Here is a 27,815-nt window from a genome sequence, read left to right on the forward strand (position 1 = left end):
CTTTTGTTGTAATATTTTGTCTTGTTTTTGTTGTTTTTTGGGTTTTTTTGTGTGACTTGTCGTTTTGATCATAAAGTAAAATACTATATTGTTCAGGTCCAGATAACTAAATGTTTTGTGTCTTTGTAGAGACATTGTGGTTGTGTAGGTTGTAATGTGTAAATGACAAACTGAGGCAAAATGTTGCTGAAATTGAATTTAACCTTCTTGAGAAATTTCAGGTTGTTCATAATGTTTTGTAAAAAGATGGTTCATTTAATGTGAACATTTTTGCATTAAAACAAAGGAAATATTTGGAGTTGTGGTTATTTATAGGTTGTTATGCTCTGATTTGTCCGGCCCACTTGAGATCAAATTAGGCTGAATGTGGCCCCTGAACTAAAACGAGTTTGACACCCCTGTTGTACACATTGTTAATGTGGTAAATGACTATTGTAGCTGGAAACAGCTGATTTTTAATGGAATATCTCCATAGAGGTACAGAGGAACATTTCCAGCAACCATCACTCCTGTGTTCTAATGCTACATTGTGTTAGCTAATGGTGTTGAAAGGCTCATTGATGATTAGAAAACACTTGTGCAGTTATGTTAGCACATGAATAAAAGTGGGAGTTTTCATGGAAAACATGAAATTGTCTGAGTGACCCTAAACTATTGAACAGTAGTGTATATTTATATTTATATGTAATTTAGCACAAGTATCACATGTATTACAATACTGAATCTGCTACGTAGATGAAAACTGCCTCTGATTTTAAACTTGCAGTATTTTTATTGTCTAGGTAACCCCAGACTTTTGAACAGTAGTGTATATATATACACACATATCTTTAAAACTTCCATTGAAATCAACCAGCACCGATTAACAAAATATAGAAAACAAACAGGCAGGAAATAAAACACAGATAAAAACATTATTAGTCTTTTTTTAAAGAATAAAACTGCTAAAAGGTTCAACATTTTTATGAGTCTTTTTTGTTTTTATCTGAAACGTGCTCATACAAACACTACAGATGGCACCATTTTCAGAATTATCTTTACAATATTCTCAATGTTAGATGTCAGAGGAGTTATGTAAATCAATGTGGGCCTCGGTTTGTGAATTCTGGAAACAGGCTTGACTTTTGGGTTTCTGTGTTTTCCTATTTCTGTTCCTGTTCTGTTTGTGCCTCTTTCTGAAGGATCAGTGTTAATCTCCGTGAAGGTGACCCAGTGACCATTACCCTGCTGTAACCCCCAACGCACACAAGCATATAAACACATAATGGCAGATGTTGCAGCGGGATTTAATGCGTCACAACTATCATTGTGTGTTGCCATCCTAACACTGCATCGCCTGCTACTGCTGAACACGTCTGAAATGTTGTGTGTTTGTACTGTGTGTGCGGCTAAAAGCAGCGAAGGGTTAAGAAGCTTTGTGATCTGTTGATGTACTTAAAGTGAGTGAGAAAATAGATATAGATAAAATGAGGAAGCTTTACGACACACGAGCAAGAGGGTGAAGTAAACGTGGAGGCAGAAACAGACGGGGTGAGCGGCAGAAGAGGGCGAGCTGGGAGAAAGAAAAAGATTTAAAATATCCCTAAAGAAAGCAAAGAGAAGCAGAGGAACAGGAGGCAGGAAAGAGAGAGAGGTTGGTGGATTAAGTCGGGTTAGTAGGATTAGTGTCAGTTTTGGTTTGGTAGTAAATTCACATCCGTGTCAGTCAGCACTGGCTGCTGCTGATTCACTTCAGCCCAGAGATCAGAAACATCACCAACCTGGACCACAGGAGGAGGAGGAGGAGGAGGAGGTTAGTCGGTCTGGTTTAACATTTTCAACTCTCGTAGGTTGACGATATGTGAGTAGTTGTATGTGTGTTTGTGTGCAGTCGTTAGACAAAAACAGCTCAAAAATCTGACTTCCTAGTGGCTCTGTGAGGCTGTGAGGCTGTACTTGTGCACAATTCTCCTTTGAGCTACATGCTAACATGTGTGCTATGCTTTTTCAATTTTTGTAAAATTAATAATCAAAGAACCCTTCATTTTTGTCTTTTTTTATGATTTCTTGCATTGTAAGTGTGTCATACTGAACAGACACCATTTGCTGCTTCCATAGAGGTTCAGCACTTTATATTGCAGTGAACAAAATGTGACAGAAGCCAAAGAATAAATTAAAAATGCCCAGAAACTGCTTGTGGTTTCAAGGAATAATCCTCTTTTGATGCATTTGATCTGCAAATACTTTTTCTTTTTATCACTGATGAATTAATACAAATGTTAGGCTTATTCGAGTAAAGCTGGAAATCCTAGGAGGTCAAAAAGGTTATAAACTTAGCAGAAAGCACATCCTGAACATGATGTGAAGAGCTGCTTTGAGCTAAAAGCTAACATGCTTGCTATGCTTTTTCAGTTTTGTCACTTTTAGTAAAAATCACAATCAAAAAAGCCTTTATTTTTGTCTTTTTTATGATTTATAGCATTATAACTGTATTATACTGAACAGACACCATTTCTGTTTTCATGGAGGTTCAGGACTTTATATTGCAGTGAAAAAACTGAGGAAAAATGTGACAGGAGACAAAAAAAGTAATGAAAAACGGCCAGAAAGTGCTTGTGGTTTAGAGGAATAATCCTCTTTTTATACATTTGATCTGCAACTACTTTTTTTCCCTTTTATCACTGATGAATTGATAAGAATGACAGGCTTTTTCATGTAAAGCTGGAAATCCTAGGAGGTCAAAAAGGTTATAAACTTAGCAGAAAGCACATCTTAAAGCTAAAAGCTAACCTGCTCACTATGCTTTTTCAATTATTTAAATTTTTGTAAAATTACTAATCAAAGAAGCCTTCGTATTTGTCTTTTTTTATGATTTCTAGCATTTTAACTGTGTCATACTGAACAGACACCATTTTCTGTTTCCAAAGAGGTTCAGGACTTTATATTGCAGTGAAAAAATGTGACTGGAGCCAAAAAATGAATAAAAAATGTCCAGAAAGTGCTTGGGATTTTGAGGAATAATCCTCTTTTTATACATTTGATCTGCAACTACTTTTTTTTTTCCTTTTATCACTGATGAATTGATAAGAATGTCAGACTTATTCATGTAAGCTGGAAATCCTAGGAGGTCAAAAAGGTTATAAACTTAGCAGAAAGCATGTTCTATAGGTGATGTGAAGAGCTGCTTTGAGCTAAAAGCTAACATGCTCGCTATATGCTTTTTCAGTTATTTAAATGTTTGTGAAATTAATAATCAAAGAAGCTTTCATTTTTGTTCTTTTTATGATTTCTTGTCTTACAAATGTGTCATCTTGAGCAGTCATAGTTGAGCTGTTTTGGTACAGGTGCAGGACTTCATATTGCAGTGAAAAAACTGAGTAAAAATATGCCAGGAGCCACAGTTTAGAGGAATAATCCTCTTTTCCTTTTCTTTCCGTTTATCAGTGATGAATTACTAAGAAGGTCAGGCTTATTCATGTAGGGCTGCAACTCTTAGGAGGTCAAAAAGGTTGTAGATTTAGCAGAAAGCACATCCTAAAAGTGATGTGAGGAGCTGCTTTAGGCTAAAGGCTAACATGCCCACTATGATTTTTTTTTTTGTTTGTTTACTTTTAAGATTTTATTGATGTACCTAGACGTCACCTAAACAAGAAAGGACATCTGAAGGAGGAGTTACATACAGAATAATTCCTGGGTTTAAGGTACTTTGTCAGGACTCTTTGGTGTCACACACTGATGTTACGTGTCCCTGGGGACATTTTTAGAGGTTTAGATTTTTAGGTTTGAGTTTGGTTCTCATCCCAGCATTGAACAGTTGATGGCATGAGATTTGGCAGTGTCATGCTATGTAATCGACAGGTGCTCTTCAACATGAATCCAATCCAGACTTCTTCCTCCTGCACCTGACTGGACAAACGCCTCACTCAGAGGCTGCCTGCTCCTGCGTTTCAAACCAAACCAACACATTTGGAAACTTTCTGCGTTTCAGAAAATCTTTGTGCAAGTAATGAGCTACTGAATCTGTCCTCATTTTAGAGCGATAATGGTTAGTTTCAAACTTCTTTGGAAGTTTCTGGAGGTGGCGGATCTTGCTTGATGCTCCTGTTTGCATAAAGTGGCCAAGACCTCAACTTTACGTGTATACATACTTTGAGAATCCTTTAGGGGGTAAAACAGACACCAGGAATTCAAAACTTAACACTCTCTGCTAGCTGATACTGGATTTTTGGGACAGATGCCAGTTTTAGAAGGAAAAATATTCTGATACCTTTATATATTAGTGCTGTGACTCAGGATTTTGTTGGTTATCTTCTTAATGAATCAGTAGCTGCCCAACAAAATGTAAGAAAAAGGTGAAAAATGTCAATCAGTGTTGTCCCAGATGATGTCCTCAAATGTCTTGTTTTATCCACAACCCAAAGAAACAGTTTATTGATTTTTATTTATGTCAGATTAGTTGAGAAGATCTTTCCAGGTACAACTGGTTGAGAATCAGAGCCGTGAAAACCAAGTTAGAGGCTTTTATCTCCATGTTTAATGACCAACATCCAGCCATAACCTCCATTTTGAAAGAAATGTATTATTTTTATCCCCCAAAAGGTGACATAGTAGGAAAGACTTTTACCCAGGAGGAACTTGGATTCCATTCTGTGTTGAACAATTAGAGATTTATTGTTTACTTTCAGCTTTCACTGTCTGTTTTGTTAAGTTTAAAAGTACATGGTTTGGGCTAAAATACGTCTTTTTCACAACATTTTCTAGGTGATGAATCCTTCCCCATTTAATAAATAAGTGCTTGGCTGTTTAGAATCGACAGCAAAACAATAAGATAAATGTGATTTTGTCATGTGTCACAAACAAATGTCTCCCTCAGAACTCAATTGAGAATGCAGTTCAGTTGTATATAAATGTAATTTTTTGGTTTTAATTACAAGGAAAATAGTTATCAGTTCTTTTTGCTGAAACTCATCCCAATGTTGATTATTTATTACAAAAGACATATTTGTAGTAAAAAACAAATTAAAAATGTTGCACAAAAGTATAGAACAAACTTAAAAATGGGCATGTAAGATGTCATGTTCAGCCATGACAACACTGTGTAAAACATCCTCAATTTTGGAACATCTAATAGAAGTAATATAAGGTATAAGCACACAGTTTTTTCACTGAATTGCCTTTATCGACCACATTAATCAAAAATCATATGACATTTATTAATATAACATGTTTTAAAATGATTAAAGTTAACCAAAGTGCTGCGGAAAGAACTTAATTATCAATTTTTAGTTAAGTTTGTCAGATTTTACAAGTTTAAGAGGTGTTCATAACCAATTTACATACTTTAGTTGGTGAATCAGCAGGTGTTTGGTGGTCATGTAAAGGATTTTAATTAAATTTACGCAGATCTTGAGTTTATTAAGATATTAAACAGTGGTGACTAGTTTCAGTGCCTCTTAAAGCCAGGCATGACTTTCCTACAAAGAATAAAGAAATAAATACAAAAATTACAATGATATTAATTCATCTCTGGTTAAAGTTTGCTTAAATTACAGAAAGAAAAAGCTTTGTTCAAAGTAAAAGCTACAACTACACTTCTGTTTGTTTGGGGTCACTTAGAAATGTCCTTATTTCTGAAAGAAAAGCACTTTTTCCAATGAAGATAACATTAAATGAATGATAAATCCAGTGTAGACATAGTTAATGTGGTAAATGACTATTGTAGCTGGAAACAGCTGATTTTTAATGGAATATCTCCATAGGGGTACAGAGGAACATTTCCAGCAACCATCACTCCTGTGTTCTAATGCTACATTGTGTTAGCTAATGGTGTTGAAAGGCTCATTGATGATTAGAAAACCTTTGAGCAATTATGTTAGCACATGAATGAAAGTGTGAGCTTCATGTGTAATTTAGCACAAGTATAACGTGTATCACAACACTTAATCTGTTATGCAGCTAAAAAGAAAAACACCCCCGATTTTAAATTTGCAGTATTTTTTAAATTACATTGCGTAGCTCTGTCTTGTGAGACCATGTGACCTGATTAGTTGACTCTTCATGACTTTCAGGTCCTGGAAAGTGTAAGTGGAAACGGAAGCTGAGATCAGATAAGAAGCTAAAGTAAATTAGCCCACATTTAGAAACCCGCTGCTGTAAGAGGAAGCACTAAAATAAGCTGAACGTTCACTTCGGTTTTCCCCTTTGCTTGTTTCACTCAGAGTGAAATAATCTATTAATAGACAAACAACGATCAACCATTTTGATAATTATTTATTTGTTAAAGAAATATTTAATGCAAAAAATGGGGGAAAATGCAGTTTTTATCATTTCAAATATGAAGAATTCCTGCTTTTCTGTGTTTTATATCAAGTTAAATTGAAAATCTTTGAAGTTTGGACTGTTTGTGAGACAAAACAAGACATTTGAAGACATTACCTTGTAGAAACTGAGATGGATATTTTCAGAAAATGATCACAAACTGCAAACAAACCTACATATTTTTTATATCTTACATTTCAGTTTCGCAGCAGCACTCATGGATTAATAATGAGTATGCAGGACAACCTGAATAAACAAATAAACTAATTTAGATGAATGGCTTTTCTAGCTGCCACACCAGGGCCTTTGTTGTATTTTCACAAATAGTAATTCATTCTTCAAAATCACACTGTTCTCTGCATTAAAGCAGCTAAAAAATACCAGTAGTTCACAGATGTTTGCAGTTATTTTCACCTTTTTTCTAGTATTCTATATTTTATTAACATTTTTTTCCCTAGCAACCTTGCAGCCAGATTATTCCACAAGCAGTGGATAGATATTTAGATGTTATTTCGATTTATAGATGTTTAAATAGGAATTGAGTTTCTGAGTTTCTATGAATCAGGACTTGTGGATGGACTCAATAACTTGAACTTTCTTTAGACTATTGTGTATGTACATAATGCCAGTCTTTATTATAATTTTTACATGCTTTTTATACATGTTTGGAGCTTTTTTTTTCTTTTGTTGTGTTTGATTTTGGGTTTGACTGTTGCTTTGTTTGTTCTTTATACCCTATACACCATTAGCTAACACAATGTAGCATTAGAACACAGGAGTGATGGTTGCTGGAAATGTTCCTCTGTACCTCTATGGAGATATTCCATTAAAAACCAGCTGTTTCCTGATAGAATAGTCATTTACTACATTAGCAGTGTCTAGACTGGATATATGAATGATTTAATGTTATCTTAATTGGAAAAAATGCTTTTCTTTCAGAAAAACAGACATTTCTAAGTGACCCCAAACTTTTGAACGGTAGTATAAGATTGTTGAACTGCTATGAGGACGTTGCTTCATATTTTTGCCGTCTGTTTCATTTTGTTTCAGTGGAAGAAGCCTTTCCTTCCTCTTTGGTGAGTCTGGACGGTCACCATGAGACAAGCGATGGACGATGGTGAGAAACAAACGTACATCACTACATCCTCATTAGCTCCATTCTGTTCGTGGTGTCTTTGCTTGAGTTCGATTTTAATCCCGAACTCAGGCCTGAATCCTGACAGGGGGCTTAATTTGAATGTAATCTAGTCTAAAACCTAATTCTGATGGTATTAGTGTTTCTCTGCAGGGTCAAGGCTTCTCTGTCATGCTAATCCCGTCTGGCCCAAACATGTCTGTTTTTCACCTCCAAGCCTCCATCATCTGCTGCGACATTTCAGACAACATTCAGGCTGCAGCATCTTAGAATCTGTTATTGACCAGTGCAGCTTATTCTACCACAGGGGGGCGCCGGCGTTGTAATACTCTCGATTTACATTGGTAGTCTGTCACATTTGATAAGTATACATTTGTAGCACATGAACGAGATCTCAGAGGAGCTGTGCAAACATTTTCACCACTTTTGTCAGATTAATTCCAAACTCAAACAAGATAATCTCATCATCAAATCATCAACAGCGTCAATTCTTGATTTATACAGAAAGTAAGAATAAAAAAATAAAAAAATGGAGCTGCAGATGCATTGATGGAACATCTGTAGTGAAGTTTCAAGATTTTTAACTACTTACTACAATAAATAGTGTGTTAGTATTTAAATTGTTTCCCATCAAAATGCTTTTTCCTCATAACAAATGTGAGATCACTGCTTGTTCAGTAGCATGAATTTATTTGTCCTGTGGTTAAAAATGTTCCTTCTCAAATCATCAGTTTTTTAGAACAATTTATACTCGACCATCTTTGATTTGCCTGAATTTTTATAGCATAAAAATTGATATTTAAAAAGATATTTAGACATTAACATATCAAGTATATTCTGAGATAATACCTTTTTAAAAATTTGATCATCTATTTACTTTAAGCACTTTATGTTTTTTCACACATTGAAATTTTAATCTACATTTGAACAACATTATCTCAGGAACTATTAAAGATAATATTTCTGCAATACTGGACAAGCAAATCAGTAAATGAGGTCTCTTCACAATAAAAAATGATAATGCAGAAGTCAACTAGTGATATTTTCATATGTAGGTGCTTGTCACAATAATACAAAACAAAGCATATAGAATAGTTTTAATATGAAATACTGCAAACAGTTATTTTTGTTGAAACTTCATAACTGATTGATCGGGGTTGACAAGTTGTAGCACGATAACAAAAATACCCATAAATAGTCTGATGCCAGTAGAGTTCTGGAGTTTCAATATGGTTCTTTAAAGGTTTTTGTTTTATTGTTGTTTTAAATGTGTGCATATTTCTCATTTTTTGATGCTACTTTGGATTGGAATAGTGTTTTTGTGTAGTTTTGTGTTATTTCTTTGAGAATTCTCAATGCTTTTACCTCCATGCGTTCATATGTAAACTCACCGATAAACAGGGATTATTCAAATTGTCCAATATTGCAGATTGTGAATCAATGACATGAGAAATATTTTTTTTTCAAAGCGTTTCATTTTGTAAATTCTCATCAAGCACAAACTAATAAAAATGACTTTGATTCAATAAATGGGAAAAATACAAATGGGGAAAACTTCCAACCAGTATACATACTTTTAAGAGTCACCTGTATCCTAAACTCTGACAAAATTGCAACCTGGGAGTCAAATCTGGTGGGAAACAACAGTTGCGTTGATGTGGCCAAAAACTGAAGTGCCTTCCTGCCACAATTCAGGTTATTTTTTGCCAAATATTCTCCTTTAAACACCTCAGAATGTTACAATAGAACTCTGCCTCGACAGTCGGACTCTGAGGAACTAATTCCCTGTTTTACAACCACTTGGATGCTGAAGAAACCTGATGTTCCTTCTCTGGTCTTGGAAACTGCAGGTTCTTCAACTGTAAAAATGGCTGTTTCTTCTCTTTTTTAACTATAATAGTTCCTGAGATATTGTCGTTGAAACATAGCCTAAAAGTCAGTGTGTGATAAAATGTGTTAAAAGTGGGTCGATGGACAGTTTGGAATAGAAAAATGTCTTGGAAAGTACCTGATATTGACATGAAATAGCCCTTAAACTCTCCAACAGTGTTTGTTTCTACATGTTTTCTTGTGTTTGCAGGCGTCACTGAGGTTCTGTCCAGCGTGGTGGACGACGTCGGTCAAGCTGTCGAAAGAAACATTAACGGCGCTCAGCTGCTGTATGAACTCCTGAGTGCTCCGTGGCTCAGAGCCCTACTGAAGGTACCGATCCCACCGTCCTGCAGTAAAACACAAACACCATCCATCTCTGTACTGATGATTTAGGGGAAGGTTGGGTAAAATGGGACAGTTTTTCCTTGAAACATGTACATATACACTGATCTGCCACAACATTAAAACCACTGACAGGTGAGGTAAATAACATTGAGACTTAGACACCCAAATAAACGTTGTCCCAGAACTAGATCACTCCTTCATGCAAGTGGAAATTCCAAATGCCACTGGCTGGTTGGATCCACTGCCAACGTCCTGGTCCAGACCTTATAGGACACCTTTAAAGGTCCTCTGGTCCAGACCCTATAGGACATCCTTAAAGGTCCTCTGGTCCAGACCCTATGGGACACCTTTAGAGGTCCTCTGGTCCAGACCCTATAGGACACCCTTAAAGGTCCTCTGGTTCCAGACCCTACAGGACACCTTTAGAGGTCCTCTGGTCCAGACTCCATAGGACACCCTTAAAGGTCTTCTGGTTTCAGACTCCATAGGACACCCTGGGAGGTACTCTGATCCAGGCCCAATGGTTCAGAGCATTTTTGACCACATAAGGGGGACCAACACAATATCAGGCAGGTGGTCATAATGGGATACCTGATCGGTGTACTTTAGGATGCAGGGTATCCCTTTGAATAATTCGTTTGGATCTAAAATAAACTTATAAAAATATGGATTTCCAAAATAAAGTATTTTCTTGTCTCAATTTGCCCCCAGCAAAGGGTAAATTCAGCCTTTGGGGAACATATGTCGAGGTAATCAATTATGTTGAGGTAAAATTGCAAATTTTATCCCTCATTTAATGCAGGAACTGTCTCCATTTGTTCATCCAAGACCTGGTGGGCATATCCTGTCCTCCTGAATCCTGTTCTGGTTACGTATCCTTTGGGGGGGGGGGTTTGTCCATGATTCGCTTCAAAGTCATTCTGTCAATCTTCATCTCCCACCTGATGTATGACTTCCCATTCTTTACTCCTCCTACAGCTCTCTCCAAACATTTAAGTGGAAGTTAAAGCTCCGCCTGTCTTCCAGTAGTCTCAAAATCAAAATGCCATTTTGGTTATGGAATGTAAAGATACAACATAGAATTACAGCAATGTAATTATTTACCATTAATCATAAGATGTCATCATTTTAACAAACCTGCATCATCAAGGCAGTTTAGAGCTAACGTCATGCTAACACTTTAGCCTCACATTGTAGCTCACTAATGCACTAACACGTGTGAAATAGTTTCAGGTGTCTCCATAACTGTTCAGACACAACACTCATACAACCATAAACATGGGAAATTTATTTTGAACAGCAAAAAAAACCTGTTTTGTTAACTAAAATGTGCTCTCTCCTCTTCACTGGGAGAACAGAATGGATTCCTCTTCCAAAATATGTGGTCACATGAACAATTTCTTCCATTTCTTTTCTGGAAACAAGGGATGACTCAAGTAACCCACTCACCTTTAATGTCCTGTTTGTAGATTTATGAGTGCCTGCTGCAGTTCCAGAGATTGTCACCAAGCCCCTTTCTGCCTTATGCCTCAGGACTCTCACATGAGGTACATATACTGTACATAAATACACACAGTACAAGTACACAAGCAGGTGTGGAAGAAGTATTCAGATCCTTCACTGAAGGAATATGAGCCTGTTTATTGTTCTCTTATTGAATTTTTCTTGGTCCAGTGTTGCTGCATCTAACATATGGTGCAGTTAGTAAAATGTTTTACTTAACAGATTGTAGTTGAACAACAATTTGCACATTTGAAACCGTATTTCATTGTTCTGATTCTTCTGAAATGAAGGTTTAACATAACCTGACAAAAAATTTCTATTATTGCGAATATTTTTTAATCCAGATGTTAGAAAGATTCTTTGAGGACTTGCTTGATTTAAAAAAAAAAAAAACAAAACTAAAATGTCTATAAAAGTGAGTTTGTATTACTAATATGTAACTGAATATTCATAAAATGTGTTATATTTTTACATAAAAGATGAAATATATTTATTGCACTCAGATATTTATATTTATTTAATAGATGAAACTGTTATATTTAAATTTAATATAATAAATATATTAGCACAATTAGGTACAACTGATGACAATTAACTGTTTCAGTTTTGTAATTTTATACTGATTAGTTTGTTGTATGAGAAATATCTTGTATAATTACAGATGTTTTCACAAAAATGCCACACATATAAATATCCATCACTAAATGTTAAAAGGTCAAAAAATACACTTGATCTTAGAAATGATGATGAGAAGATGTATTTTATTTATGAGGTATCACTGTTTTTTTTACCTTGCAGTATGTTTTTGGTGCCTCAGTTGCAAGAATCATAGTCTATTTTTACAATATAGAGTTTTAACATAATTTGGACTTTTTGTTGGTTTGTCAGATTATGACTGTAATCCAGAAGACTCACCGTCCTTCACCTGAAGCCAGAGAGCTCTACAGCCTCCTCAGCTCGCCTCACATCCACGTCTGTACATTAAATACGTATAATCTTTCCAAACCTGGTATCTGATGCTCTGTTAAAGCTCATGTTGACTCACTCTGTTCCTGCCAGGCTCTTTTATCGACCCACGACAGTGTAGCTCAGTGGGACTACGAACCCGTCCTGCCTCCTCTACCTGACGACTTGCCTGACGACGAGGAGGCCATGAGGATCGTTTGTCTCGTGAAGAACAACCAGCCTCTGGTGAGAAAGAAGCATCTTTTTCAGTCTAGCGCCATCAGAGATCTGCTGGTAAACATTTAACCCATGTGTATAGATTGTATGTGACGTCATTTGCCAAAGTTGTAATTGCAATCTACCTACTCTATAGTTACAAAACAAATTCTTTAGCACAAGAATGAAAGAATGGAGCCTCACCAGCCCACCAATTAACTCTTACATCACCGACTAGTACTTTAAAAAGTTCTCAACATAACTCCCATTTACAACCGTGAACAAAAGTTTCCATACACTTGTAAAGACCAAATGTATGATGGTAGTCTTACGTTTCTACAATTCCTAAAACTCTGAATTCTCTGTGCTGGAATCACTAAAAAACAATCATGTATTTTGATTCTTTCATGGATTTATTACAGGTTTTCTGGAAATATGACAAAATCTGCTGGGTCAAAAGTATACACACAACAATTCTAGTACTTGGTTAAACTTCCTTTTGCTATTTGAAGGGTTTGGAAGCAGAGTGGTCTAAGCCACTTTCTGCAGTTCTTGAGAAAAGTGGGCTCAATATTTTGTGTTTTCAAGAATGGTTTAACATTCGAAACGCTACTGTAATGCAAAATTTGGGCTTCTGTGAGTTAGACCTGTTTGTCACTAAAATCCAGAGCATAAAATATTACAGAAATTACATTAAACTCAGTTCAGATTTTTTGTGGGTCAGACCACTCTACTTCTAACCCCCTCATATCATTCTGCAAGTTTTCAGTCATTTTAAGTAATTGTTAGTTCATTCTCAACAGATTTAAGCAATTTTGGACAATTTTTAAATTATTTTGTACATTTTGAAATCATTTTGGGAAGATATCTAACAAATTTTCTGCAATTCTGGATCATTTTTGAGTCAGTTTAGACAAATTTTAAGTAATTTTGGATGATTTTTAAAGCATCTTGGACAAATTTAGTGTCATTCTGCAAATTTTCAGTTGTTCTGGATCGTTTTTAATCATTTGAGAGAAATTCTGACTGATTTGGGATCATTCTTCAGTCATATTAGACTATTTTCATGTCTAAAAGTTGTCATCCTGAACAAATTTTTTGTCATTTTATATAATTTCTGGAAAATTTTCCATAATTTTGGATCATTTTCAAGTCATTTTGGACACGTTTTGGATCATTTTTGAAGCATCTTGGACAATAAAAGTTTGGAAGCAGAGTGGTCTAACCCACTTTCTGTAGTTGTTGAGAAAAATGGGTTCGAAGTTTTGTGTTTTCAAGAATGGTCTAACAGTCAAAGCACCACTGTAACGCTATATTTGGGTTGTGGGTTTAGACCAGTTTGCCACTAAAATCTAGACCATAAAATATAACAGAAATTATATAAAACTCAGTTTGGACTTTCTGTAGATTAGACCACTCTGCTTCTTACTCCGTCATTTTTACTTCAACTAGGCACTTTTGGTTTCCGTCCACAAGCTTCTGATTGTATCTTTGACCCTCCTTTTGACACAACTAGTGCAGTTAAACTGAAATAAATAAACCAAAGTTATAGGAGTCATTGGAAACTGATAACAGCCATATGCATATTGTCTTTATAAGTAGATGTAAACTTTTACTCACAAACGTATACTTGCTATATGCTATAAAGTCTTACATCAGTGTCCACAAAAGAAAATGGAAAGAAAAGACACATAGCAAAGGTAGAACAAGCAAAACAAAAAGAAATAACAACTAACATTTGGGTTTTTGTGGACAATGATATAAGGTTTTGTAGTGTTTACGGTTGCATAGTGTTCATGGTATTTATCCTCACTCTTACCCCAACCAGTCAAGGCAGATGGCTGCCCTCCCTGAGACTAGTTCTGCCAAAGTTTTTTTTTTTTTCTGTCCTTTCTGGTACAGGGGAGGTTTTTGGTTCCTTCCAACTGTCGTCTACTATTTGCATTTGAGGCAGGAAATTTAGGGGCTTTCTGAACCAGCTGTTGGTTTCAATTGCCTAAGATGATATATCTCCAGTGAATCAAAGTCAGCCTGACCTGGAGGAGAGGGCAGAAAAGGAAGCTTGCTTTTCATCACTAACAATATTAGAAATTAATATCATTATCATTGGTACTATTATGACTATTAATATTAGTAAATGAATGTATACTATGTATGAAAATTATGATTGATGAATTATCCACAACAGATGCTTTGGATTTTCTGAGTTTCTCTGTTTAAAATTTGTAATGTCTTCTCCTTACTTATGTGAAGTGCTATGAGATGACATTTGTTGGCGCTATGTAAGTGAAACTGAAGTGAATTACAAGAAAATAGCGCACCGTTATGCCCTAAAATGAGAGTTGCACCCTTGTTTCCAGATGAGGCCAACAACTTTTAGAAGCATCCTCATAAATCTATCCTTGAAGATAAGAGTTTTTATTCTCAAAGATTCTTTTCCAACGACAAAAACTCTCATGTTTTGTTCATAAAGAGAGGAGAGGATCATGGAGGGAGTGTAGGCGATGGATTAGGACTGGTTCGTAGCCGCTGGAACAGTCTCCGTCGCCTCACGTTGGAACGCCTCGTCCCGGCGAGGCGGGCCTGGTCGGGGGAGGAGCTCCGAGTTGACGAAAGTGACGCCAGACTTCTACCCAGGGAAGGCCAGCCTCACCCCTTCCTCCCCCGATATCAGTCAACAGGAAGCTGCTGTTTGTGTCCGCAAGCTGCAGAACATCAGAAGAAGAGACTGAACCAATCAGCTCCCTCTGTCTTTAGTCCTGCAGCCTCTATGGGTAAGAGGAGGAAGAAGAGGAGACAGTCATTCCATGCATTCACAAGTCATCTGTCCATTTCTTCATTCTCACCAATGTATTTCGTCACCAAAGAAGCATCGGTGAAGAAATTCATCTATGAAAGCATCATTCAGTCCATCCCTGCTTCCATCAGTCCATTTGTTCTTTTGCTTTTTCCTTTGTCTATATGATAAACAGCCTATAAAAACAACTGAGCAACCTCAAGTTCTGAAAAGTAAGCCAACACAGAAATGTCTTAAACTTGCATTTCTTCTAATAGCCATCAGGGGATTGACGCCTCTGGTTGCAAAAAGACATGCAACATGAGAAAACTACCCAGTAAACATTTTCCCAAGAAGTTTATGATCTCTATTGCTAGCTTTAAGACTTTTTGAATACAGAATTGTGTTAATTTTGTAAATTATGGCTCCATTTCGAGCAAATTAAACAATAAAGGATGTTCTAACGCAGGGCTACCTTATTTGCTGTTGTATCCTCTGGAGCTCGGTCAGATCCACCCCTCAATATTATGTCTATTTTCAAAAGACCAAGATAGTGACAAATTCCAAACTTGAGGCTTCAAAATGGTAGTCCACAAACAAGGGGTCCTTATATCAGGATTGGGGTCGGTCAAAGCAATTTTTAACTGATTGGTATCAGTAGGAACCTAATCCTTTGTTAATGTTCCATTTACTTAATATATGCAGCATTTTCAATTAGTAATTGTTGAACAGATAAAAATAATTCAACACACTTTTTTAATGTTTGCACGCTAGTATCACTGGAAAAGCTGAAGACACATAATAAAGATAACAAAAGCAAGATGTTTTTTATATGTTAGGTAGCTGGCGGTCATTAAATGTCATTGAAAACTTTGTCATGGTGCCCTTTTACTTCGTTAAACCCCCACATTGCTCTCTTCTTACAAATGTGGAATTATTTGCCTACTCTCGTCACAGCACTGAGTAAGTAAATAAGTACCTGGTAGCGCCAGCAGGTACTACAGACAATCTACACTAGTCAATAAAAATACTTATAAAACAAGATATGAAATGACCAGCATGAGATCAAAAGGAAAGAACAACTTGACCAGGACATCCCAACCACAAACCGATGGTGGCTTAGTCCACCAGTTATTTGACGTCTGTGTTTGGCCAATCTTTTCATTCATCAACATTGGAAAACATCAACCAGCTCATCCATCCCTCATCTTTCATCTCACAAGTTCACTAATCCCCCTTAACCATCCTTCAGTTGCCACCATGTTTTCATCTTTCCATCATTTGGCTTCATGTTAACAGTTTCCTGCCTTCCTGTGAGCATTAAACGTCTTCTTTTGCCTCCTTTTGTGGTGGTTAATTTTCAGAGAGACCCAAACTCAACAGGGAAGAGGGTGCCTCTATTGGAGGAAGCAGTGATGACTACGCTTATCCTCCTCCACCGGTTCCTGCTTACAGTTTTAGCCTTCCCAACTCTCCCATCTTGTACAAAAAGTGCACTACAGGGGGCCAATCGAGGAATATTCCTACACCCGGACGAACCCCTTCTTGTCCCGGGACGAGGCCTCCTAGAGTCCGTACTGCGCCTTCTAGTCCTGCAACTCAGCGTTCGACCCGGCAGCAAGGGGTTAGTACTCTACCCACCCCTCTGAGGCACCATGGACTCCAAAGCAAATACCAAGAAGATCCTCTAAATCATTCAAGGATCTACTGCTCTATAGATCCTCATCGAAATGAGCCTCCACAGCCTCCAGAATTCACCAAACAGTGCAGCGTGGAAGAGCTGAGGTCAACTGTGCAGACGGTGGCTCGCAGCATGGAGCACAGTAGTCAGGACGTTCACCACCTCGGCCAGAAAATGATGGCGGCGACAGGGATGATCACAGACAGCGTGGAAGACAATGCCCAGGCGCTCAACCTGCTCGTTGAGGTGGTCGACAAGCTCCAGGGGCTCATTGTGGCCAAAAAACACCATGAAGCATCACCTCCAAACAGACCAAAACACCTCAATAAACCCACGCCACCTCCGCGAGTCTCCTCATTATCCCCAAAAGTAGTCCGCAAACCTCCCACGCCATACCCACACCAGCGCTCGCCCTCCTCATCTTCTTCTCGTTCTTCTTCTTCTTCGTCTACGTCTCCTAGCCCAGGTGCGGACGGCTTTGCGATGTCTAGAAGTCCAAAACGATTGAATGGAGGATCCAAAAGGATGATGGCAACCTTCGGTGCTCCCCAGAGGGCAGCTTGTGGTAGTGGCAGCAACGGACAGGTGAGGTTCAACAATGGGACAGTTTCTAGAGCTCATCTGGAGGAACAACAGGACTGTAACAGCACAGGATGCTTGACAACAAAGAAGAAAACGAAGAAAAAGAAGTAACCAAACAATCTCCTCTTTTACCTTCTTTGGTACTGGAAAAAGAATATGACTTTAATATGTCCAGTTTGTCTAGTAATATTGAAGAACCACGCTGATGTATAACTTTTGGAACTATTAGTTGATTCGTTGTATTTCACCATATACAACAAGCAGATTTATCTCAGATTCTTGGACATACAAGCACAAAACAAAACATTTCCAAGAGAACTTTTTTTTTCTGTTCTAACATTCCTGGAACGGTCACTCAAAGAGAAAAAAGCAAATAATTTGAAAGGTAAAAAGAAATTACATTTTACTCCCACTTCATCCAACTGTCCTTCAGTTATCACTCTGCTCATCAGCTCCACTTCATTCTTTCCAGTTTTTCTTATCACAATGTCCAAACACAACTGAATACAACTGAGTCTCTGAGATTCTTCGAGAGAGAGTAAATTAGGGTGTCATCTGCACAATAAGGAACCATCCTTTCCATACTTTGTTTCAATGGAATCAGGAAGGTTAAATGACAGTAAACCAAACAATGACCTGGGCAGATATATTGTCAAATACATTTTGAAGGACACATATTTTCTGTGGCATTGTTTGTTTGCAATGCATCACGAATACATTTCAAATTAACATATTTTTGCTGTTTTATTGCTATATCGTCCCCATTTTTTAGTCAATAACTCATGTTTTGGGACTCATGGGAATCCCCACTGAAAATTCAAAAAATGTTTGAGAAAAGTTTCAAACATGTTAAAGAATGCTTCATCAGATATGTTTAGTTTTCTTTTTAGTGAGTCTGAGTAAGACTATGTTCTCATGGTTTTGTGCTTGGTGTAAGAATATGTTCTATTTACATTTTCATACATATATCAATACATCAACTGCATGGAGAGTTGGTTCTGATAGAAATAAAACCAAAACAAGGTGGTAGTTTGGTGCCAAAACATAATATTTTCAGTAAGCTAACCAAGTAATTTTGGTACCTAAACTTAGCTAAGCTTCTAACGTGTAGTTATTGTTGTAGAAGTGTCAACCGAACCATCTAGTTTTGGTGACTAAATGTAGCAAAACAGCTAGTAAGAAACCAAATCAAGGAATACATATCTCCTTATGCAGACCTTGCTTTTCCTTCAAACTGGAAGTCTTTCCTATTATGTCAGTCTTGCATTTTTGGAAGAAATGAATTTATTTCAAAACATAACAATGCAGTTTAGTTGTGTAGGAATTCCATTTTGGGAGGCAGGATTGGTGAGAAACTTGAATCCATTATTTTAATCTGACTAACAATATTGTTTGGAAAACTGGGTCCAAGGCAGCAAGAAGATTGGACAGAAATGTGTAGCATTCACTCTGGAATAGTTATGAACAGACACCTGCCAGTCACAATCAGTCACAATCAGTTGCAGTCAGTCACTTCCATATTATTGGACCTTCTCACAGTCACTCTCAACACCTCAGCCAATCACCTCTCACACCTGGGATCCACCCCTGTTCCTTTGTTTGAAGCCCATCAGCTTCATTCAGTCACAGACAGTCGCTGAACAGCAGGATCACCCCACATCACTCATCTCTGGAAACCATTCATTTTTCACAAGTCTGGAAACCTGGATATCACAGCATCAAAGAGGATGTGAGTTCAAACTCCTGTTAAGCATGTTGGAAGTTGGTTAATATTATGCCATGGCTCATTATAATACTCATGCTAATGCTAACAGGCCTTCAACTGCTTTTGGATTTCTGGATGTCACCCACCTGAACCCACATTGTGCTGAACACTGAATATTGGTGAGCAACTAATATGATGAATGACTAATGATGATGATGATAATGATGATGATAATTATGAAGCCTGTCTGCTGAACAGGTTAGGCTTGAACTGATAGCGAGCTACCCTGAACCAAACTGGAAAACCGTTTGACACGTTTCACCCCTTCACCCACCCCACTCATTGGCAGGTCTAAAGCCCCACAGCTTCATCCCTTCCAGAATGGTGTGGTAGGACTTTGTTGGATTTGTTGGACTTTGTTGGAATTTGTAGGAATTTGTTGGAACTGTTTATTGAATCAGCTTATCGTTCACTTCAACCAGGAATTGTCAGTGGACTATTGATAATTGAACTAAGCACATAGTCACTTTATATTGTTGAAAGTGAAGCTGCTTATTCTTAATTGGATTGATTGAAGGACAGGTGAAGGTTGATTTTTTATTTTTTTTTTTTGATTTTCTGATTCAGATTTTCTGTTATTGTTTTGTATTTTGTATTATTATTTTGATCATTGTTTTTGCCTTGATATATTCAAGTATTTTCTGTTGATTATTTTTAATACATTACCAGTAAACTAATTTCTGTGTTTTGTCTTCATTAATTTTCACACAGCTCCCAGAGCCAAACCTAATCACATCCTAGCCCATAGCCCAACTAATGGTAGCCTATTACCATTTGCAAGTGCTACAAATGTTTCAGAAATTTTGCTTGAATCCATTTCTGTCATTCTTTCTAAGCTGTGTTTAGAGTTTCCTTGGCACTGGATTGACAGATTTGTGCAGGATATTTTTCCAATATTCCAGGATATTTTTTCTTACAGATTTACAGAATTTCATGATTTCCTTCTAAAGCTTCCCATTGCGGTTTTAGCTGCATTAACTGCTTGGTTCTTGTTTTCCTGTGGATTTGTTGGTTCACCGCTTTGTTCTAGTCTAAAATATCTCAACCATCCAAAGTCTTGCAATAATATTTCATTTGGACAGTCATTTTTCCTTAAAAGATTGAGTCTATTTGCTTTGGTGATCCTTAATCATTTGTTTTTTTTAGTGAAATGTCTTGATAATTATTGGATTGATTGGCATAAAATACCCAGGAAATGAAACCTGACCAGTGTTGTAGTCCATAGATGTTTCATTTACCACCATCGGCTGGTTGACCCATGTGGTTTAAAGTGGAATAACAGCACAACTGTTGGATGTTTTGCAGCAACATTTGGTGTTTTATTGTCCCACACAGGAGGATCTGTAAAGACACTCTACTAGTGTGGTTGTCGACTCTTAGTACAGTTGATTTATGTGTTTTTTCTTGGTGGCATATGGTGGCTAAGTATGATAAAAGACTAAAACAAAAGGTTGTACATCGCCGAGGCTGTCTACTTGTTAAGGGATTTCAGGTTTTGCATTCTTTGTTTGTTTTCATCATAATCTCAGTCTGCATCCTTTCTTCATTATTGTTATTCCCATCTTCTTCCACTTTTTCATACTGAGTTGTACTAGAATCTGGTAGCTTCTGCTGCTGTGGTTCTTAAAGGTTGTTGAACTTAAATAACTTTTCTGTCTGTCAGGGGGCGACAATAAGGAGAAACGAGGAGACAGGAGAGATCTACATCGCCAGGGTGATTCATGGAGGTCTGGCTGATCGTAGCGGTGAGATAAATCTGTAAAACTGTCGGCTAAAGAGATGTAAATGTGCAACATGGTGGACGAACATGGGTGTGTTTGTTTTGGTGTTAGGACTCCTGCATTCTGGTGATCTGTTAGTGGAGGTGAATGGAAACCCAGTGGGAGGCCTGGAGCCAGAAGAGGTCATCCAGATACTGGTAGGAAGAAGAGCTCATTGAACCGCAGGATGCTTAAGTTACGCTATTTTTCAATACAAACCTGGTTCCTACATAGGTTTTTGTGTATTTTTCTCTTGGTCAGACCAACTCTCACGGCACCATCCTGTTTAAAGTCATTCCTAATCCAGGTCAGATCAGCAGCAACCAGAAGCCGGTAAGAAACTCAAGCACCTCATTTCTCATCATGAAGAATAATAAATACACCTTGAATCACATGATCACTGTGTCCTGGTGAAGCTACAGTCACATACCAAACCGCCGTTAGTGAGGAAATTCACTTTCAAAGGTTCTATAAACTTTATGGAATTAACAAATACATGAATGAATGAATGAATGAATGAATAAGTAGGTTAGTAAATAAGCAAATAAGTAAGTAAGTAAGTAAGCAAATTAATAATTAAAAAAGTAAGTTAAAAAAATAAGTAAATAAGTAATTAAATAAGTAGGTAAGAAATTAAATAAGTAAGTAAGAAACTAAATAAATAAGCAAAAATATAAATAAGTAAGTGCATAAATAAGTAAAAATATAAATAAGTAAGTAAATATATTAGGAAGAATATAACTAAATAAGTAAATAATAGATTACAAACAACTCCTCTAGTCTGATGTCTTTAGCTTATAACTCTAATAAACTACAGATTTGTGTGTTTCTTTATTTGTAGAACTTATTTCACATTTAAATATTTCATTAAATATTGTGGAATCAGAAATGATTGATACCGATTTTTTTAGTTTTCCAGTCCCTTAATATAGGATTACATTTTTTGTATTTATTTTATTTTAATTTGTTTTATTTTATTTGATGCAGTTTCTCTTACCTTGAACTTCCTGCCTCTCCTGCACTCTGTACTTACAATTAATCTATATCTGACTTGATGTGGTGAAAACAGAGCTTTTGTACATGCGAGAGTCTTTGCAAATATGTAATTTATATTCTCTACTCTGCAAATAAATCAGGATAAATGACATCTCCCCTCCTGTCTCTGTGCCTGTCTGTCTCCAGGTGTACATGAAGGCGATGGTGGACTACTGCCCCCTGCAGGACGCCTGCATCCCCTGTCCGGACGCTGGGATGGCGTTCAGCCGAGGAGACCTGCTGGAGGTGGTGGACCAGTCGGACGCTCACTGGTGGCAGGCGAGGAAGCTGCCCTGTGCTGCCTCCTGCGCTGGGCTCATCCCCTCCGCAAGCATGCTGAAGAGGTGAAACTAAACGAAAGCTGCACAGTAAATAAGTAGATAAGTCAGGAAATAAGCAAGTAAATAAGTAACTAAGTAAATAAATAAATAAGTAAGTAAATAAGTAATTAGGTAAGTAAACAAGTAAGTAAATGAATAAGTAAGTAAATAAGTAATCAAGTAAGTAAATACGTCAGTAAATAAGTAGATAAGCAAATAAGTAAGCAGGTAAATAAATAAATACATACATAAATAAATAAGTAAATAAATAATTAAGTAAGTAAATAAGTAATTAAGCAAGTAAACAAGCAAGTAACTAAATAAATAAGTTTAAAAAAGTAACTAAATAAGTAAGTAAATAAGCAACTAAGTAAATACGTGAGTAAATAACTAGATAAGTAAATAGGTAAGTATATAAAAATAATTACCGAAATACATAAATAATTGAGTAAGTAAATAATTAAGTAATATTAAATAAATAATTAAACAATTAAATAAATAAAGAAGTAACTAAATAAGTAAGTAAATATGTAAATAAGTGAGAACGGAAGGAAATAAGTAAGTAAATAAATGAGTACACAAGTAAGTAAGTAAATAAGTAAATAAATGAACAAAGAAATAAGTAAATAAGTAAATATGTCAATAAGTAGGTACATAAGGAAATAAATAAATAGGTAAGTAAATAAATAAGTCATTAAGTAAGTAAATACTCAGATCCCACAGAGGGGAAATCTGCAGTTCAGTATTGTGCAAAAATGTCAGAACATCAGTGCCAAAATCAACAACAAATATGTGAAAGTACTGAATGTAGAAGTTCTGAAGTTGCACAGATTCCTCTAAATGCAGGAAATAATATATACTGTTGCACAGGTTTATTCTATATGTGCAGGAAAATACCAATACTGCACAGATTCTTGTATACACAGAAAAAAAACTGCTGTATAGTGTTTTAAATGGACAAAATATTAATAATGGTAGGTTTGAACTGGAACAGTACAACACAGTGAGAAACTCTGTCACTGTTACCGTTCTGAACACATTTTAAAGAGATATACGACTGTTTTTGCATGTTTCAACTGACTGTTCATAAATCATTTATACTTTCCAACTATGTTAGATTTCTGGACAACATCACTGGAGTCATTTTACTGCACAAACTCCTGAGAACTTTACAAAAAGCTGATCATACATGCAGATTTTTTACTTGTAATAGAATATTTTTAGATGGTCATTTTAGTACTTTTACTTAAGTGAAATATCCAAGTGCTTCTCTTACACCCTGCACTTCTTTTTCTTGCATTTTTCATATCTTATTTACTCATTTTTACACATTTTTTCTCTGTTTTTACAGCAAACAGAAGGAACAGTGGTGGCGTCAACCGTTACAGGTTCATACCTGTATCAGACCCTGTGAGGACTCATTATTATTATTATTATTATTATTATTACCTTGATATTGTGTAGTTTGTTGTGAATGTGGAGTTTGGAGGAAGACGGAAAGTTTCCCAGCAGAACTTTGAATTATAATGAGATGATCAGTGTTTTTCTGCCTGTCAGGGGTTTTGATTTTGTGGCTGATCTGTATAATGTGTATTAATGTGGTACTTTATCACAGTTAAACATTTAATTTTTACAAAATAAACTCGGAAAATAACAAATGCAGCATCTAGAACTATATTTAAGCCGTCTTTGCAGAGGTTCTCTTTAATTTTGATGCCATTTCTGATTATTTCTGGTAGACAAACCAGCTGATGAACTGGACTGAGAGCTTTTACTGCAGTATTTGTTCTTACATTGAAGCATTTCTACAGTGTGGCGTTAGTAGTTGCAGTGTGTGAAGTAAACCATGTTTTTTGGGGGGAAAAGGCTGACTTTTTTTTCTTTTTTTTTTTTTAACAAACAATACATTTGAAAAGCACTTGATTTCACTTTTTTCAATATTATTCCTTTAAATGAGAATATGAGTAATAAGAAATCTGCTTTCTGCACCACAGAGTCTTGGCTTTGTTCTTCTGTTTGGTTTCACAGCAGTTAGCAGCAAGAATATTAGATTTTTGTTTCTGATTTTATGAGTTAAAAGGAAGTTTATGATATTACGCTGCCTCAGTGTCAAAGTGCATTCGTCATATAGCCTAATTTTATGCATGGTGGAGAAGTAGAAAATAGCCTCCCAAAATTAAATAAACATATTTTCATTGGAACTCATGTCTTGTGAAGCTTCCACACTCTCATGTGTAGTTCAGAGTACTTTCATTCACCCACTGAAGAGAAGTTAGTCGGCATTTTCCTCATATTTGTGTTTCTTTTCCTTCTGTTATCCTGCTGTCAGTGTCGATGACGGATAATGGTGAGTGGTTGTTTCTACTCATTTAATGTAACAATTTAGTATGGTTTCATGTGATTTTGGTGGGTTTTGTGACTGTTTTGGTGTTGTTATTTCATCTGAATGCAGCCTTAAAGAGCTCATATTCTGCTTTTATGGGATCGTCTTTTCCTTCAGTGTGTCCACTTCACCTCACGTCTTTTAGTTCTTTAGCTTAAACTACTGCAAAGATGCTTCACTTCTGCACAACTGTATAAATCCTGGGGTCAGGTCTGCTCTAAATGGGCCATTCTGCCCTGAAAACCAATGAGCTGCTGCTGCTCCAGCCCCCTTCAGGAAGAAAACTCTCTCTATTTTTAGATTTTCAGCTCAAAATCCTCCAGAGGAGACTTATTGTATCTTGACTGCCTAAATCTTGGTTTTAGGGCTCTTCTAAATTGGCAATTTTGCTCTGAAAACCAATAAGCTGCTGCCTTTCCTGCCATTTTCAGGAAGAAAACTCTGTCTGTTTTCAGTTTTTCGTCTCAGAATTCTGCAAAGATGACATATTTTACCTGGGCTGTCTAAATCTTGGTTTTAGGGCTCTTCTAAATGGGGAGTTTTGCCCAATAAACCAACAAGCTGCTGCTGTCCCCGCCATTTTCAGGAAGAAAACTCTCTCTGCTTTTAATTTGTCAGCTTAAAATACTGCAAACATGCTTCACTTCTGCACATCTGTATAAATCTTGGGGTCAACACCAGGGCAAACAGCCTGTTTGCCCTGAAAACCAATGAGCTGCTGCTGTTTCCACTCCCTTCAGGAAGAAAACTCTCTCTATTTTCAGTTTCTCAGCTCAAAATATTGCAAAGGAGACTTATTTTATCTTGACTGTCTAAATCCTGGTTTTAGGGCTCTTTGAAATGGGCAATTTTGCTTTGAAAACCAATGAACTGCTGCTGTTCCTGCCGTTTTCAGGAAGAAAACTCCTTCTCTTTTCAGTTTTTCAGTTCAGAATACTACAAAGATGGCATATTTTACCTTGACTGTCTGAATCCTGGTTTTACGGCTCTTTTAAATGGGGAGCTTTGCTCAATAAACCAACAAGCTGCTGCTGTTCCTTCCATTTTCAGGAAGAGAACTCTCTCTGTTCAGGAGGTTGATAGATTGATTTCTGGGTGATATGTTTTTTTGCTCATGTTAATGGTTTGCTAACTTACAAATCCCACACCACACCTTTGCATAACCCCTTCTGACCAATCAGAGGAGACTGGGCCTTAAAGAGACGGGAGCTGAAATTAAAGCTGAGAAGAAACACTGCAGGAATGTACATAATGAGAAAAATAATGCGTTTTTATCATGTTAAAGCACATAAACATATTCTAGTAGACCCCCAAAATAAAATTATAGACCTGTAAATGTGCAGAATATGGGCTCTTTAGGCATTAAATGTGTTTAACCTTGTGTAAAATATGGCTGAGTGTGGAACCATACATCTAAATATTGATTATTTCCTGACGCAAACCTCTGAATCTAATTCAAAATCATGTTTATAGTCAGTTTTCAACAAATTAAAAGTCATTATGAATGTAATTGAGAAAAAAAGCACCTTTTTTCAATCAAAATGCAGCTAAATCAGGTGTTTCTCAGCCAAAGGACAGCAAATATCCTGAAATTAATTCTTAAATTGTTCAAACCGACTATTGTCTAAACTGTACTGAGTCTTTTAAGCTGGTTTAAGGCGTCTCCAGGTCTCCAAACTGAACATTGATGTTAAATAGATGCATAGTGTTACTTAACCTGAGCAGCTTTGGGTGCTAAAACCCATATTTTATGTCCTGCTGGTCCTTAAATCATATTATTATTATTACTGTCCAACAACATTAAAAACCATGTGGCGATTGTATTTGTGAGTGTTGTAACCTTCTGTGGTACAGTTTAGTTGCTATATTAAAGCCAGATTATGTGGAAGCGAGCTTTAACTAACCGAAACATCCATTTTTATCTGCTTTCAGAGGATGATCCACAACATGGCGACGATAAACGCAACGTAACAGGTAAAAACACATCATAAACACTGGTTTAAGCTCACGATTCTGCTTTAAAACAAAGGAAGTGACCGTTGTTTCTCTCTTTTCTGCAGCTTTGGAAGAAATAAACTTTGGTAGGTAAGTCTGTGTATGTCTGCAGAGAAAAACTGTTGACCAGCTTTGATGCTTTGTGCTGTTTTTAAACATTTAGCCTAAAGTTTATAGAATCTAAATGGTGTTAATAGCGACACAGACGCAAACACACTTCAGGCTTCACAACAGAAATGAATAACAAGCATGTGGAGTTAATGGTAATATAAACCTGAGAAGACTTTGGGATTTGGTTTATTTAATGCATACTTTTAATGCAGCACTTCCACGTCTTCTTTGATTGTTATTTTGCATTTTAGATCCCTCACAGTAAATTTCAACTGTTTCCTTGTGTGCTTAATGAAAATTAGTGTTCAGACAGATCAAATGTGTTTAATTCCTGAACACAAAATGAAGAGTGCGAACGTTTCTTTCCTTCAGATGAGGCTGACTCTGATATCACTGAAGGAATCTACCTCGGTAAGACGCATCCAATAATCGCATAATTAGATAGCTTGTTAATATGTCAATTAATCTGTCGATTACTGCTTTGGTTAATTGATTTGTTGTTTGGTCGATAAAATGTCAGAAAATGGTGAAAACTTTCAGTTATTGTTTCATGAAGTCCAAAATGACAAATGTCTTGTTTTGTCCACAACCCGAAGATATTCAATCCTAAAAAAATAGTTAATGTTCTAATTTAAGAAGCTGGAATCAGAGAATTAGATTTTTTTTCATTGGATAATTACTCAAACTGGTTAACTAATTATGAAAATAATTTATTAGTTGACAAATAATTGGTTAATCATTGTAGCTCTACTTGTGGAGTTCCTCAGGGCTCGATATTGGGCCCATTGCCAAACCATTATATGCCTTTTCTTTTCCCTTATAAAACATACTCAAATTGATTACCAAAACATTGATTCAATAGTTGACAAATAAAAAATTAATCGTTGCAGCTCTATATGTTGGTGGACGTTACGAGAATGGAGTTAAACTGCCGCTTAGAAGAGAAAATATGATTTTAATGAGCTTTTGTTTCAGCAAAATGTGTATTTTTGTTGTATTTCAACTCATTTCTCATTTCTCTATGGTAACAAATCATCTGAGAAGTAGATTAATGTTCTCTTAATTAATGTTTCTATACACTCAGACACCAGACG

General features: G+C 36.5%; 1 protein-coding gene across 3 annotated transcripts in view; it reads left to right on the forward strand.

Moving 5' to 3' along the window:
* Positions 1–1,421: 1,421 nt before the first annotated feature.
* The window catches only part of LOC111579880 (MAGUK p55 subfamily member 4-like), a 32,771-nt gene continuing 6,377 nt past the window's right edge, over positions 1,422–27,815 (forward strand). The window contains exons 1-15 of one of the 3 annotated variants that reach the window (XM_035955887.2): positions 1,507–1,792; positions 7,348–7,414; positions 9,513–9,634; positions 11,119–11,196; positions 12,041–12,124; positions 12,212–12,343; positions 20,781–20,862; positions 20,950–21,035; positions 21,139–21,210; positions 22,060–22,256; positions 23,584–23,642; positions 24,562–24,579; positions 26,548–26,589; positions 26,676–26,696; positions 27,094–27,132. In XM_035955887.2, coding sequence (XP_035811780.2) covers positions 7,393–7,414; positions 9,513–9,634; positions 11,119–11,196; positions 12,041–12,124; positions 12,212–12,343; positions 20,781–20,862; positions 20,950–21,035; positions 21,139–21,210; positions 22,060–22,256; positions 23,584–23,642; positions 24,562–24,579; positions 26,548–26,589; positions 26,676–26,696; positions 27,094–27,132 — 1,054 coding nt within the window. In that variant the 5' untranslated portion in view covers positions 1,507–1,792; positions 7,348–7,392. Of the gene's footprint in view, positions 1,793–1,821; positions 1,841–7,347; positions 7,415–9,512; positions 9,635–11,118; positions 11,197–12,040; positions 12,125–12,211; positions 12,344–14,786; positions 15,088–16,453; positions 17,738–20,780; positions 20,863–20,949; positions 21,036–21,138; positions 21,211–22,059; positions 22,257–23,583; positions 23,643–24,561; positions 24,580–26,547; positions 26,590–26,675; positions 26,697–27,093; positions 27,133–27,815 lie in introns of those variants that run through there. The other 2 variants (XM_055015597.1, XR_008603331.1) reach the window with 2 other exon arrangements.

This window comes from Amphiprion ocellaris, chromosome 11 (genome assembly GCF_022539595.1).
Source record: "Amphiprion ocellaris isolate individual 3 ecotype Okinawa chromosome 11, ASM2253959v1, whole genome shotgun sequence".
In the NCBI taxonomy this organism is placed as follows: Eukaryota; Metazoa; Chordata; class Actinopteri; family Pomacentridae; genus Amphiprion; species Amphiprion ocellaris.